The sequence below is a fragment of the Callithrix jacchus genome, chromosome 1 (genome assembly GCF_049354715.1).
Source record: "Callithrix jacchus isolate 240 chromosome 1, calJac240_pri, whole genome shotgun sequence".
Lineage (NCBI taxonomy): Eukaryota > Metazoa > Chordata > Mammalia > Primates > Cebidae > Callithrix > Callithrix jacchus.
Genome location: NC_133502.1, coordinates 99,724,440 through 99,740,776, shown reverse-complemented (window position 1 = coordinate 99,740,776; position 16,337 = coordinate 99,724,440). Strand labels below are relative to the sequence as shown.

General features: G+C 44.6%; 1 protein-coding gene across 14 annotated transcripts in view; it reads right to left on the bottom strand.

Moving 5' to 3' along the window:
• FRMD3 (FERM domain containing 3) overlaps positions 1-16,337 on the bottom strand; it is a 398,735-nt gene that overhangs the window by 53,571 nt on the left and 328,827 nt on the right. For all 14 annotated transcript variants that reach the window (XM_035303819.3, XM_002742802.7, XM_078367705.1 and 11 more), the window contains 3 exons: positions 8,875-8,949; positions 8,535-8,603; positions 241-365 (listed from right to left, as the gene is read on the bottom strand). In XM_035303819.3, the coding sequence (XP_035159710.2) occupies positions 241-365; positions 8,535-8,603; positions 8,875-8,949 (269 nt within the window). The remainder of the gene's footprint in view (positions 1-240; positions 366-8,534; positions 8,604-8,874; positions 8,950-16,337) is intronic.

Genomic DNA, 16,337 nt, shown 5'->3' with positions numbered 1-16,337 from the left:
TTCATATTTAATTTTAGAAATACTTTATACCAGTGAACTCTTTATACCAGGAGAAACCAATAGAGTTCCCAGTATAACACAGCCTTCCAGCTGCAAAAAATGTATTTACTAAAAACAGTTTACAGCTCACTCCACTTCATACACTAATCCATTACCCATTATATGCAGAATTGGTGCCTCCCTTGTTCTTTCCATAGAAGGCCTACAGCACCAGCCTTTGGGATGAAGAGACTGACTTACCCTCACCCAGAGGAAGTTCCTCTTCTTGCTCGCTGGGGGAAGGAAGCAGGGGCTGCAGGGGCTCCATATTAATAATGAGCTGTTTGTTCAAGGAGTGTGAACTGCGGCTCTGAGAAATGTTGGCTCTGAAAACAGAAATAAGCCAGACGAGGTTGGTTTCCATCACAAACACTGGCCCCTCCATCTCAGTGGGCTGTCCAGACTACTTCTCTGCGTCTAGAGGGAGCTACCTCTAGACACGGAGTGGATTGAGCGAGTAGTGAAGATGACATAACTTTCAAGACAAATGGCCCTTTCTGGCTTGACCAAGTGTCCCTATGTTCTACTGCAATCCAATAAAAGAAAATACAGTTCCTCATATGTCACCAGTCCTGAGCATGCCAGATGACAGTCTGGGCATTTTTTTAAAAAAAGAGAAAGATGAAACAAAAAGACACGGGAACTAGCTATCACCAAACTAGATATGCAGAAAGGTGAATGAAGGGCATGGCTCAGCGAAATGTAATAACCACAAACAAACAAAACCAAAAATCCCTGCCAGACAGATACAGCTATAACCTATCTTTGTGTTGTTGGATGTCCAGTGTTTAATATCAGTGTTTAATATTCTCAAAGTTACACCCTACTCACTAACTGGCTGTGGCTCTGTTTTCTCCTTTGGCAAGGAGCATGCAAGGTGTGTTGGTGGCTGAGGCCAGCAGCAGATGGCAAGGAAACTGTGCAGGTATCTCATTAAGCCTATTGGTTGGCACTGGGGCACCTGCTTGCACTACCTGCTGCAGAGATACTAGATGCTTGCCCTAGTGTGCCTGCAGGTTTGAGCACCCTTCCCCACTCCCCATACTTCCTGTCAAAACCAAAACCAGTGCATACTTTGAAAAGAAGTCAAGTGTTTCCTTCCCCTGGAAGCCTTCCAGGATTTGCTCCTCCCAACACACACACTCTCAGTCTCTCTCTCTCTCTCACTTTCTCTTCTTGCATAACTCACTGTATTTTTCACCTCGGTCTCTCTCTAGTTATTGGTGTACTGATCATCCCCACCTTGATAAACACCTTAAGGACAGAGACTGAGCTAGCCATACCTGTGCATCTCACTTGCCACCTTATGAAAATGTGTTCAGGTTTGAAACTGAAGTAAACTGAATGCAGTCCTGGCTTGACATATGTTGCCATTTCAGCCTGGTCACAGTGTTCCCTAGGTGGGCTGACAGGACTACCTTCCAGCCTGAGTGTTTCCATGGCAAGAGGAGGGGGATCAAGATGCCTGCTAGCATCTTGAATGAAAAGCTCCCATGGCTGGCACTGGCTAGAAAGGAAATTTATGAAGACTTGCTTAGCATGGAGTCCTTTTCTTCATTATTTCATTTTATAGCCATTTACTCTGCAGCCGCTATATACATATTGGATATTCTGCTTCGTTCTAGGGAACTGTAGTCCTCACTGTAAGTAATTCACTGTCCAGAACCATGATTTTCAAACTTTGTGGTCTGACACCTACATTAAGAAATACATTTTATATACTCTCCCTGTACCCAAACACACAGGAAGAAGCACAACTGAAATTAATGTTTTATGTAATAATAGTTACATATCTATGTAGAATTCACTATTTTTTAAAAATTCTACCTCATTTTAAGTGCTGGTCTTGATCATTACTACAATCTTCGCCTCCTGGGTTCAAGCGATTCTCCTGCCTCAGCCTCCTGAGTAGCTAGGATTATAGGTACTCGCCACTGCGCACAGCTAATTCTTGTATTTTTAGTAAAGACAGAGTTTCACCATGTTGGCCAGGCTGGTCTCGAACTCCTGACCTAAGGTGATCTGCCCACCTCAGCCTCCCAAAGTGCTGGGATTACAGGCATGAGATACCATACCTGGCCTCATGGCTCCTTAACATGCTATAGTCACAGCTGGAACACCATGTCTCTCATGAAGGTGACTGATGGCCTGGGTCCCATGGGAACACAAAGGAGGGGACCTAATCCTATGTGAGTGAGGACAAAGCCAGGGATGACCTTCCAAGAGAAGCAATGCCTGCAGCATATTCTGGTGAACACAGTGCTTTTTACAGGGAAAGAATCATAAATAGAGAAATCTTTACAGAAGGAAGGAGGGGAGGGAGAGAGGGAGGGAGGGATTAAAATTTCCCATGAGTAGTTTCCTCTTTTATTGTGAAGAGTTCTCAGTTTTCTAGCTCTCCTGGGATTTCTTCTGGCCATGACTCATGACTATGATTCCAGCTCTGCGAAGCACAACATATTGTCATTCCTGTTAGCTTTCTGACCTCTGAAAAGCCCATCCATCCATTCTTACCCAAGCAATTCTGAATTGATCTGCTCCACCTCTGACTGTCCATGCCAGCTAAGCCGGCTACTGTTCCTATCCCAAGGAATCACTGCTTATGCCCCAATGATGAGCCCTTGGTGGGCCTTTATGAGCTTATTTTGCTCCCCATAAGCCCTCCTTCCAACATTCTTCAGCTGGAGTTACCAAGCCATCTTACTGCCCCACCCACAACTAGCAATGTCCAGACAACTGCATAGCTTTAAGACAGGCTGGGCTCACCAGGCTGATACCCAGGAGTGAGCCTGCCTTGGCACTGGATGGCCAGAAGGATGCCAGCTCAGCCTCTACATTCACAGGCTCCTGCTGCTCTGTCATAGCAGAGAGCCATGGCCAGGGACAGGGGCATATAGGGCGTGCCTCATATTAGACCAGATGACTCCTGCAGTGGATTACAACTGAGACTCTCCAATAATATGACTCAGAGAAGAACATTTCTTCCCTGATAAGTATAAGACTCAGTTAAACCCAAACGTGGATACAACTAGGAATTTCCCTGGAGTGCAAAGAATCCAGGGCTCCAAGCCCAATGTCAGACCCTTTGACAGCATGGCAGAAAGAGTCAACAAAATTAGAAAACAACATGCCAAGTCTCCCACCCTTCCCTATGTGATGGCCTGAGTGTCTGTATCCCCTTAAAATTCACTTGTTGAAACCTAATCTCCAGTGTGATGGTATTAAGAGGTGGGGCCTTCAGGAGGTGATTAGGTCATGATCACATGAATAGAATTAGTATCCTTATAAAAGGAGTCTGAGAGAGCTTGTTCCCCCTTCTGCCATGTGCAGACACAGCAACAAGGCACCGTCTATGAGAAACCAGGCCCCTGCCAGATATTGAATCCACTAGTGTCTTGCTCTTGGACTTCCCACCCTCTATAAGTGTGAGAAATAAATTTCTGTTGTCTATAAGCCACCCAATCTACAGTATTTTGTTATGGCTTCCCAAATGGACTAATAAATCTACCAACTCCTTTAAACTAAGAATTATACCTTCTTACCTAATTCTCTCCTTAAACATTTTTAAAGGTGCCAACTGATCCTGGCTTCTTTCATTTAAAGCAAGAGCCCGCCAGCATTATTGAACTAATGACAAATATAATATCAGAATTTGAATGGCCCTCTACTTTTCACTTGCAAAGTGGTTTGTATATGCATTACCTCATTTTGTTTTTCTCAGTGTGTCTTGCTCTAAGATAGGCAAGGTAAATATCATATTTGCACATGAAAAACTGAGACTTGGGGAGCTTACGTAACATGACTAACGAGGCTTATATGGGCAGATTTAGGACTCAAAGCCAGATAATCTGATTCCTGGCCCAAAGCTTTTGCTGTGCCCCACACTGCCTTTCTGTGTGATTTAGCCTGCAATGTCCCAAAGGAGACTCTGCTCGCTGCCCCTACTATCCTCCTGTTTCTGGCTACATGAGGTCCCATTATGTCAGGCACTTTTTTTTTTTTTTTTTTTTTTTTTGAGATGGAGTTTCACTCTTGTTACCCAGGCTGGAGTGCAATGGTGCGATCTCAGATCACCGCAACCTCCGCCTCCTGGGTTCAAGCAATTCTCCTGCCTCAGCCTCCCAAGTAGCTGGGATTAAAGGCACGTGTCACCATGCCCAGCTAATTTTTGTATTTTCAGTACAGAGGGGGTTTCACCATGTTGACCAGGATGGCCTCGATCTCTTGACCTTGTGATCCACCCGCCTCGGCCTCCCAAAGTGCTGGGATTATAGGTATGAGCCACCGCGCCTGGCCATGTCCGGCACTTTTTAAAATACATGCAGATGTAACAGACAGCTTCCACTCTTCGCTTCCATGTGATGTCCTGAGGTAACTGTGTTTACGCCTGGGGTCTCCCCAGCTCAGGCTAGGATACATGCCATGTTTCTCCAGTCTCAGAACCCATCTATCAGATGATGCAGCAAAAATGTCTGGCCCACTTTGCAGCCCACTCATGCATGTACTCCCAGGACAGAATGGTCTCCAAATGAACCTGCTATTAGGAACTCTGTTGAAGCAGAAAAGTTTCCTTTGGGAACCACAATTATATTCTAATATTGGCAAATGTGGTTTGGATATACTTTACCCCATTTGTTTTGCTCATTGTGCTTATAAGATAGGCAAGAAAAATACCATATTTACAGGTAAGGAAACTGACATTATGTAACTCAACAAAAAGATGCTTATAAGGGGACACTCAGGACTCAAAAATGGTAGCATAAAACAGTGACTAAACTGAGACTCCAGGACTTCCTACATCTCTCCTTGGAATAAAAACAAGTAGTACCAGCCTCTATAAACTCTATCTGGGGCCGGGCGTGGTGGCTCACGCCTCTAATCCCAGCGCTTTGGGAGGCTGAGGTGGGTGGATCACAAGGTCAAGAGATAGAGACCATCCTGATCAACATGGTGAAACCCCATCTCTACTAAAAATACAAAAATTAGCTGGGCGTGGTGGTGCGTGCCTGTAATCCCAGCTACTCGGGAGGCTGAGGCAGGAGAACTGCTTGAACCCAGGAGGTGGAGGTTGCGGTGAGCCAAGATCACACCATTGTACTCCAGCCTGGGTAACAAAAGCGAAACTCCGTCTCAAAAAAAAAAAAAAAAAAAAAAAAAAAACAAGAAAACAAACAAAAAAAACTCTATCTGGGGGATTTTAACGTCAATGTATCTGTTATATTCCAGTTTTCATTTCTGGATGAGAGATGGCAATAATATTGTCACCACCTCATATTTGTATGGCACTTTATAATTTTTAAAGCACTGTATTTTAATACTCATAACAAAGCCTAGAAGTTGGGCAAAGTGATGTTGTAAATCTCATTTTATAGATGAGTAAGCCCATGATCTGAGAAGTGATTTACCCAAGACCATACAGCTGGCAAGCAACACAGCTAAGATCAGAACCCACTCGTGACCTCTACACAGATGCTTGTGTCAAGAACAAATGCTGCCTTGGAATGTTTCCTGATGGTGGCTGCTATGCCCAGGTGGCTCACACAACCATCCCTGGGCTCACCAAGTGACAGCTCTCTGCCTCACTGGGCCCCTGGAATGGGCAGATGATTGTCACCCAGTGGCCAGTTCAGGAGAGTTTGGCTTGGGGATCTTGTCATTAATCATGACCAGCAAGATACCATCAGAGTTAGCTTTTTCTCCTCTTTTTGAAGAAAACGAAAAATTCTGAGAAAGTGTTCTCAGTCTGCTTGTTTCTCCACATAAATACACACACATCTCAGCAGATGTAGGTGTCTGTGAACTTGCCATTATTTGAAGAGTAGAATCTCAGAATGTGAAGAAAATTCACCCATTAAAGCCTTACCATCACCATTCTAGACTCATGATCATCTCTGAATGCCCACCACAAGAGGAGAGCTTATTACTACATTCTCACTTTTGACCAGCAACTTCAAAGAAGCCAAAATGATTTGAAAATAAAACAGTTGTCCAAGAGGAACAATTTCTTACCACACAACCAGCTACTAGTACAGAAGGAGGACTTGCCTGCATGAAGGTTTCACACATCACTATGGCTCTGACCACAATGCTGTCTCTGGGGAGGTTGAGGTCCCAGGGGCAGCACCTTGGACAGATCTCACATCAAATAAAATGAGAGGTGCTGCTGTCCTCCAATACTCCTAGTTCATGCATTCATTCAACAGGTATATATTGACCTCCACTATGTGCCAAGCACTGTGTTAGGTGCTAGGGGACATGGAGATGATCAAGATAGACACGGTCCTTTTCTCCCAGTGGTTGCTTTGCAGCATTACATTAATCAAATTCTTCCTGGTGTTGTTAGAGATTTGAGAGATGCTGCAAAGAACCACAGAGGCATCCTAAGGATGTGAACTCAACAGTCTTTCCTATATCTGGGGGGAGGTAGAAGAGAAAGAGCATGCAAAGCAGGTGTCAAGCCCCTAAATCCTTGTTTGCAGTAATGTCTTGGGAGATTTTAGAAGATTGCAGAAAAGGGAAACTATGATTTGGTGGATGGATGCCTCAGTATGTGTCCACTTTCCTCCCACTCTGGGGTTCAGTCCACTCCAAGAAAAGTGTTTCATTCCAGCAAGGCTTCTCCCTTCACCCTTCCACCTGTTACCAAGAGCCTAGCTGCTCAAAGTGTGGCCCATGGACCAGCCACATGGCCATCATCTGAGAACATGTTAGAATTACAGACTCTGAAGCATTAGTCCAGGCTTCTCGAATCAGAATCTGATTTTCACAGAATTCCAAGGTGATCCCTGTGCAAGTTACAATTTGAGGAACCCAGGGCTAAAAAGCCTTGGTTTCCATAAATTATTCAAACCTCAATTTACAAGTATTTTTAAAAATTCTTTATTGACCTCATTAACCATCCATAGATGGTAACTATGAGACTCAAAAAGCCTTATTTTTTGGAATATGTTTCTCTGAAAGTTTCCTGCTTTGTAAAAAAAAAAAAGTTTCCTGCTTTGTGTTTGTGATATCAGGAGAACTCCCTCAACATCAAGTATTTAAGATCAAACATTTGACCTTCAACCTGGAAGAATAAAATCCATGCTGACTCACTTGGGGTAGTTCTGCCTCTACTACCAGCTTCTAAGAAAATGCCAGGTGCTCTCAAGGTGCTACAGAGAAAAAAGCTGAGAATACAGCAGCAGGACACTGGAGTTCTAGGCTTAGGTCTGCCATCAAAAAAGTCAGGACCTTGGATAAATGACTTAACTTGTCTGAGACTCAAGTTTCTTTGTCTACAGAACAGAACCATCAAACTAGGCAATCCCTGAGGTCATTTCCAGTTCAAAGATTCTGAAAGGGATGAAATGATATGTTTTATCATTTCCTCTTCATTTCTGTTGCATTGAATAACTACAATTTGGGAAAGAGGAGGGAACCATGAGACTTTTCTCATTGGTGGACAGGCTGTAAGACTTTCAGGAATTGCACCAACGTGCCTGCAGCCAAGGTGCTCCAGCCTCTCTCATCCTGTAATCTTCTGCTTCTTAAAGTGCAATAAACTGGTTTTGCAGACTTTTATGTTACAGCTCCTCACTAGGTCACCCCAAAGCAGGAATGATTTTCTTCTGTACACATCTACATGAGGTATTGTGCCAACTGCACTTCTGCTCCTCAGTGTGGGAGAGAAGTGCCATCTGGATGCTTCTCCAGGCTGGCTCAGCCACACTTCTGTGGGATCAGAGCATCCTCCTGCCCAACAACCCCAAGGGACAGGGTGGAGAGGCACCCAGCCCACTTAGTCACCCTGAAAATGGAGGAAACTGGACAAATCCAAGCATTAAAAAACTACCTCTGGGTTTCAAAGATAAGGAAGAAATGGAAGGTGCAAACCAATGTGTGTGTGACTTCCTAAATAATTTAGCTCATGGTGATCTTTCCTTAAAAAGTGGGAGGCATCATGATGAGAATGTTCAACTTCATATATGCAGCATATTTGAGGTTTAGAATGGGCAACGATTTGTGTGAATTGTTGTAAAGTCCAACATGGCAAGAGAAGATGTGATTCTTAAGAATTACTGTATATTGTCACCTTAATGGAGGCGTGTACTCTTAAGCCAGCAATGACCAAATCCTTCATTCCTCTGTGTGGCCATAGAGAGTAATGGCCCCATGAAAGGTAAGCCTGAAGTCAGGCCAACAGGAAGCAGCCAAATATGATGAACGCAGTCAGGAACAGAGAACTCCTAAGAGAATGAGATGACAGTTTTTGGCCAGGCGATGGCACAGCATCCTGCTTGTTCAGGTGACACTCCAGACCTAATCAATGACTCTCCACAGAGCACATAAAGTGGAGCCCAGCTGTGCTCATACCCCGGCCCAGCCAAATCTGAGTGTGATGTCTAAGGAAGTGAGTATGTCCTTCTCTAACGCCAGATGTCACTGGGAATGTTATAGAGGATTTGGAAACGCCAGCTTTTAAAGCCACCTGGAACGCAGAGTGCTCACTCACTCACCTGTGCACCTCAGGAGGCTCCCTCTGGATCTTGGAACTGGCCTCCACCACCTCTTTGGCAACTTTCCCACTGCAACAAAACAGAAACACAAGTGTATGCACACATACTCAAGGAAGAATGGGAGGAGTATGCACAAGTGTCTTTGTTAACTTCACAGGGGTCTGACCCAGCTACAGAAAGCATGAGGGGTGCCCTGTGAGCATAAGAGAGCAATGGAGCGGAAATAGAAGACTCAAATAGAGGCACAAGCCAAAGGCCACTTATTTACAAGTGAAATTTTAAAATGAAAGTGGCTGCCCCATCCCCACCCCATCACTGAAATGGAATCATTGGTACCCACCTATATCGAAATCTACTTCCTTTAAAAAATATCTTGCTACTCGACACAGTCTTGATCTGACTGGATTTTGCATACCTTTAAGAAAAAGCAAAGCACAGGTGTAAGGACACTGGGAATTCCACTTACAACATGCTATAGAGTTGTGGTGATGGGGTATTTTGACTGCGAGAAAGAAATGTACTTTACCTCGTGACTCAGCCCTGATTTGCACACACAAACTAAAAGAAAAGCTTCACAAAACAATAGTTACTTTCACTATGTGTATTGCATTCTACTATTTTCTATCCTATTTCCTTTCATTCTTTTTAAATTCATGACCCACAAATTGAGTTTCATTATTCATTAGTGGGTCACAACCTGCAAAAAAGACTGGGCAGTGATGATCAGAAAGAATTTTCCCCTAATTTCTATCTGAAGATATGGAGAAGAGGGAATTTTCTGACGTGGTATCGGTAAGTTCATGGGTATTAGGGCACTTTGCTGCCTTATCCTGTATCCACAGTGCAGCAGAAAACAGCTTCCTGGCAACAGAGGTCACTATGCCATGAAGAACTCACTGCGCATTGCCCAAGTGAGGGAATGAGGGTCCTGCATCACCATGGGAATGGTCACTGGCTTCTGTGTCACCATGACCCAGTGCCCTTTAAAAGAACCCACAGTGGTAGATGACTAAGATACACGAGGCAGAAGCTGTCCAGCCAAGAACTGATTCAGCACCTCTGAGCCTTACTCATAAATAAGAACAAAACAACAACACTCTGAAAAGCAATCTAGAGCCTGGGCTGCCAGGATGATGCACACAGGGCACTAAATTACTGTGACAGCTGAGGATGGCTCTACAGCAGTCACTTTAAGCCTTGTACAATTAAATCCAACAAGTTAGAACAGGTCTCAGAGAGTTCGGCATCATTTAAAATATTGATAGTCACAAAATCTTAAACGCACACAGACAAAATCAATATGATCTATAGCATCCTGAGCAAAGACATGCACAGAGCCAGGGAAGTTTCAGTGTAGTGATCCCCACCCATGAGTCTCCTGAAGCGTCCTTTATTCAGTCAGCAATTTTTAACTGAGTGCCAACCCTACTCCATACACCAACGTAAGTATGAGAAAGATACATGGCTGATCTAGCCTGGGGGCCAGAAAAGGTACCCTGAGGAAGGGACAGCTGAGCTGAGATCCAGGGCTGGAAGGTGTTAACCAGGGCACGATGGTAAGCTGTGGTGGATATGCCCAGCAGAGAGCCAGCAGGCACAAAAGCCATCAGCCTAAACATCGGGGGAACTAAAAAGACAATTATTCTAAGTGAAGCAACTCAGGAATGGAAAACCAAAAATTCTATGTTCTCATTCTAAGTGGGAGCTAAGCTATGAGTACATAAAGGCATACAGAGTGATATGATGGACTTCACAGACTCAGAAAGGGGAGGGTAGTAGGGGCCAGGGATAAAAGCTACACATTAGGTGCAATGTACGCTAACTGACAGGTGCACCAAAATCTCAGAATTCACCACAATATAATTCATCCGTGTAATCATCAACTACTTGTACCCCAAAAGGTATTGAAATTTTAAAAAATAAATGAAATAAAATACATTTTAAAAAGACTCAATGTACATTTCCCCATGTTATTATACATACACATGCACACACATGCACACACATACACACATTTTTTTTCTTTTCCTAATAAAGAAAAGTTAATGTACAGATGTACAAAGTAGAATTAGGCAAACTTGGACAGAGAGCCAGAATCCGATTTCCCAGGATTGGACCTTAAATGGTCCCTGTTAAGGATCTTGATCTTTATCAGAGGACCAATGGAAAGCCATAGTAACAATCTTTTGCAAAGAAGCCCCTTACCACACACCTGTGTAAACAGCCCAAGATGATACAGAAGGGCGCTGGCCACAAATAATAAGCAGGGAGAGTAAGACGGACAGGGAGAGCACAGGCCTTGGCAGGAGGATCCTGTCAGGGATGGACCCAGAGAAGACAGTGCGAGACCCCTGAGGACCCACAGGGGCACATGAGAGCCACACCTTGAGGGGTCCCTGCAGTGCACTGGCCAGAGCTTCCTTCCAGACCGCACCAACTCAAGAGGCTAGAAACCCCCACCAAGCCGCACTGAGGTGGTCCCAGTTGTGCCCTCCTCCTCCTATGAGGAAATACTCACTCTTGGCCCATCTGTACCCACTAAGACTCCTCACCAGCTCTACAGAGCTGTGGGCCTGACACTATCTACTGAAGCCTGAGAAAAGGATAATCACCTCTGCCCTCTCCCCATCTTCTTGGCAGGGTTGCTCCCAAGTCCTCAGAGGTAGGGAGAAGAGAAAGCTTTAAAGAAGCTTCTATTATTATTATTATTATTAATTCCAAGTTACTAAAGATCCTTGAGACAAAGTGGTCAGCTAAAAAAAAAAAAAAAAAAAAAGGTTGAATTCCTTAATTGGGTTTTTGAAATTCAAACTGAACACTGTTCCCATTCTACAACACTGTGCCAAGTGACACATGAAGTCAGCTCAGTCATTAATCAACCTCCTGGCCATTCAGGGCCTGCAGGGCAGAGGGGGTGGCTCTTTGTCACTAGTTTGGCCTCAGCTCTGGCCCTTTCAGACCCCAAGAGGAAGCCACTATCAACCGCTCAAACCCAGACTGGCCTTGTATTGGGAAGTCTCAGTCTCAGCACTACTTCCCAAAAGCCCTCAAAGTGACTCAAGAGAAGCGGGTCAAAAGATACAATTCACAAAGAAGGCTGGTAGCCATCTGCTCAGGATGAGCAGACAGAAAAGACTGCTTCTTTCTGGCAGTGGGTTCCCTTGGAGTAGTGTCTGCAGGTGATCTAATTTTCTCAGACACTTTCCTGAGGGCATTCCCACAAATCCTCTCCCCTCCCAAATGTCCAGGTGAACTCCCAGAGTGTTTTTGTTAAGATAGTCAATGGAATTTTAACAGGGAGTTTATTCTGAGACTGTCAAATGACATACATACACTGTGAATTGGGAAACGAGGCTGTATGTGGGAGGAGAGTGAACAGGGGATACAGAATGGTGGCCGGGTTAAAGTCCATGAATTCCAGAGTACCAGCTCCCAAACCTGACTGGGCATCAGCACACCTGGAATAGGTATTGAAAACACAGGCTCTCAGGCTTGATCATGAGAGATTCTGCTTCAGTAGGTCTGACTTTAATCAAGCACCCTAAGGAGATTCCAAGAAGTTCACTTGCATTTGAGAACCTCTGTGCCCCCAAATTCTCCTTGGATGACCCAAGAGGTGAAATTTCACCTGAAAGACCAGTGGTCCAGATTCCTATTCACGTCTGGTTCTGTGACCCTGGTCAGGTAGCATGGCTTTGCTGAGCCTCGGTTTCTCTGCGTACTGTTAAAGGAGGAGGGTGTTACAATATTTCATAGTACTCTCAGGAGGGTTACACAAGAGTAAATGATTTGAAAGCACCTAGTGTCATAGCTGATCATTATATAATAGTTTCCCTCCCCGCCTTCCTTCCCATCTTCCTCCCTCCCTAACATCAGTCTTAAACCTCTTCCTTGCCTTCTCCCTATGAAGCTACCAAAGCCAATCCTCTAAATTATGTAGGTTCCAGAAAACCATGTTAAACACTCTGAAAGCAAATAAAAGAGCTCTAACTCTAGCCAAAATGTTCTGAGCACTCTGTTTACCAGACTCTCCCATCAACAGCAAGCCCAGGGAAGAGTATTCTTCCCACAGAAAGCAATGAATTCACAGCCTCACTGGAACATCAATTCGCTCAGCTACAGCCTTCTCTTCCTTTCCACCTGCCCTCTCTCACTTCAACCTCCAGCTCCCATCAAAGTCCCAACACAAGAAGTATGACTATGCTCAAACATCTGACCTCACAAACAAATCCAGATCATCTCCACAGGAGCACGCCTCCCCTCTCCCCAGCCTGCAATTTCTCCTCCAAAACCTGCTATTCCAGGGGCTTGGATAAAGGTCAGGATAGCCACTGAGGGGAGACTGGGTGGTACTTCAAGAGGCCACCTATAGAATTAACAACACAATTTCCCATTGAAGTCATGGTTTAGAGCTCCTGGAGCAACCATAACAATAACAACAATTACTACTGAGCCTTTAATACGGGCAATACCCCATCCAAAGCACCTTTAATATGTAATTCTTTTAATCCTCACGGCTCTGTACTAGGAGGAAGGAATCCACATTTTCACACAAGGAAAATAAAGCACACGGGGGCTCACTCACTTAACCATGGTCCCATGATAGAAGCTGCAGGAACCAGGCTGCAAATCCAAGTCTGTCTGATTTCAGCACTTAAAAAATAATGCTCTAGTTGTACTGGCTCTCAAACCTGAGTGAGCAACAATCACCTGGAAGGCTTTTTAAAACATATGTTTGTGTCTCTGATTCAGTAGATCTGGGGAAGAGCCCAAGAATCTGCATTTCCAACAAGTTCCTGGGAGTGCTGATGCCGGTCCAGGGACCCTGCTGGGTGAATCATTGAACTAACACAATATCTTAACCCCTCGACTGCAGGTTAGAAGCAACTGGGAAGCTTTTAGCACTGCCAACACGTAGGCTCCTCATCCCAGAGTCAGGATTCTCAAAATGACAGCTTTGTTGAGATATAGTTTACATACCATAAAGTTCACCCTTTTAGACTGTACACTTTGGTGGGTTTTAGTATAATTCAAGAAGTTAAAAAATAGATTACAAAAGTCAGTCACCACTATCTAATACTAAAACATTTTCATCACCTCCGAAAGAAACCCCGTCATCGCAATAGGTATTGGCACTTACTCCCTGCTTCCCCTCCTCATCTCACCTACTCCAACCCTAAGCCACCACTAATCTGCTTTCTGTCTCTATTTTCCATTTTAGATATTTCATTTCAATGGCCTCATGTAATACGTGGTGCTTTGGAAATGTTTTCTTTCACTTAGCATACTGTTTCCAAGGCTCAGCCATGTTGTAGTATCTATCAGTTCTTCATTCCTTTTCATGGCTGAATAATACACCATTGTATGGAGACACCATGTTTTGTTTATCCATTCATCAGCTGATAGACATCGGGTTGTTTTCGCTTTTGGCTATCATGACTAATGCTGCCATGAATGCGTGTACACAAGTTTCAGCGAAGATCCAGATTCTGCTTTAATTGGGTCTGGGATAGGAAGCAGGGACCCATAGCACCGGTATTAATAGTTTTTAAAACCTTCCCCAGGTGATGGTAATGTTGTCAGGGTTCAGAACTGCTGGTTTAGAACCCTATTACTTGGAGTGTGGTCTACAGACCCACAGTACAGCATCCCCTGGAATTTATTTAAAAATATGGACGCAGCTGGGTGCCATGGCTCCCGCCTGTAATCCCAGCACTTTGGGAGGCCAAGGCAGGAGGATCACGAGGTCAGGAGTCTGAGACCAGCCTGGCCAACATGGTGAAACCCCATCTCTACCAAAAATACAAAAAAATAAAAATAAAAAATTAGCTGGGCACGGTGGCACAACTCCTGTAGTCCCAGCTACTCGGGAGGCTGAGGCAGGAGAATCACTTGAACCCGGGAGGTGGAGGTTGCAGTGAGTCCAGATCGTGCCATTCCACTCCAGCCTGGCAACAGGGCGAGACTCCAAATCAAAAGTAAAAAGAAAAAAATATGGACCCTCATGCCCACCCCAGACTTTTTGAATCAGAATCCACATGTTAACCAGCTCCCCAGCTCATTCATATGTGCATTAAAGTATGAGAGGCACCTGTTTAGGAAGCTAGTCTGGGTTCTTACCTACCAAGCATAATGCTGTTCCTTTGACAAAATGTACACTAAACTCTGAATAAGAAATGTATTAGGGACTGCTTTTATGCCCTGCACATAATTCCATAATAAACTGGAGACAGAGAGTGTCATATCAGCCTCAACCATGCATCCAGTACACAGCAAAAAGCAGATGTGAGATAAAGATGCTGTGCATGAAAAACATCAGTAAGCCACTGAATCTCTCAATGCATTCAGAGTGCTTTCAGTGAATCAGCACCCAGAAACAGTGAGCTCTGGGGTTGGCAGCACCACAATAGACTACACATGGTATAAAGGAAGCTCCTGGATGGTGAATAAGACTGTGTTGGAGATCCCCTGGGGTCTGGAGTAGGCGGGAAAAATCAGAGTTTCTGCATCTGGGCTACATTCCCAGGCAGATCTCAGAGCCAGGGCTTTCGAAACAGATCTGTGGCTCTGGGCCAGCTGACCACCAGCCGCGCATGCACGTCCTAAAAGCACACTGGGGAATTTGCAAGCAGGGGCCCCAGGGACTCCCCACTCCCATGCACGTAAAGTAAAAATGGAACAAACCATCCAGGAAACAAGAGTGGGGCCTTGCTCTGACAGCTGAAACCATTAAAATGCAGAGCCAGAGAGACAGAGCTAGAAGCAGAACCTCTGCCAGACCTCCGCCCGGGGAAGGGTGGCCACAGTGAGGGAAGCAGGCATACCCCTGAGGTTACCAGAATCACAGCCTTCCAAATGAAAAGGAGCGGGCTCTTCATCCAACTGGTGCTCAAAATACTCTCATCGTTAGGAGAGGGGGCAGTAATAGAGCAGCAGCTTCTGCTTATCAATGGTTTATATGCTTGACAGAACTGAACACAGCAAGGCAGGTAATTCAACCTCATTTCACAGATAAAAAGAAAGACGGGGCTCTGAGAGATTAAGAACTTTGCTCCAGGCCACACTGCTATAAACAACAGAATCAAGATCTAGAACCAAGCCCATTGACTTCCAAGCTCACATTAATTACGCTGCACCCCAGTGGTGCAAGCAAATGCATTCAGGTAAGTCCCAGGCCCATTCATTGTATGGGGGAGGAGGCTGAAGCCAGACAATGCTAAAGTGAACTGGCCAAAGTCCCATAGCTGGGCCAGAACAAGTGATATGTCCCCTCCTTCCTCAGGAACAAGGATGGTTATGGGATAATGGAGGAACGAAACATTCAGGCAAATCTCAGATCACTACAAATATTCAGATTTAGAAGTCGAATGAGAGGCAGGGTAGCTTGGCTAACTATAGCCAACGTGCCAATGCAAAGACCTGGTCAACTATATACAGTCTGTCATTTGCGCTCACAGCTAAATCCTCCAAGTCTTCTGAAGCACCCGCAAGTGACTGGAAGGGACTTCTTTGACATGTAGAGTTGACCTAGTTCATGATAGAATTATCAGAATAGCTTCCTTACTAGCTGCCAGCTAATCTGCTTACACAAAATGTGCAAAACACATTTCCCAGATTGCAGGATTTTCTCTCCCTCTCTCCTCTTTTTTCAGTTTTGTTTTTGCCTTTATTTAACTCCATCTCCCAAGTGACTTCCTCGCATATGATGAAACAAAGTGTGTGAAATATCAAATAAAGGTCTCCAAGTTATTCTTTGATATGGACCCAGTAATTTCACTAAAGGATCTTCAAGGCTCTGCCAAA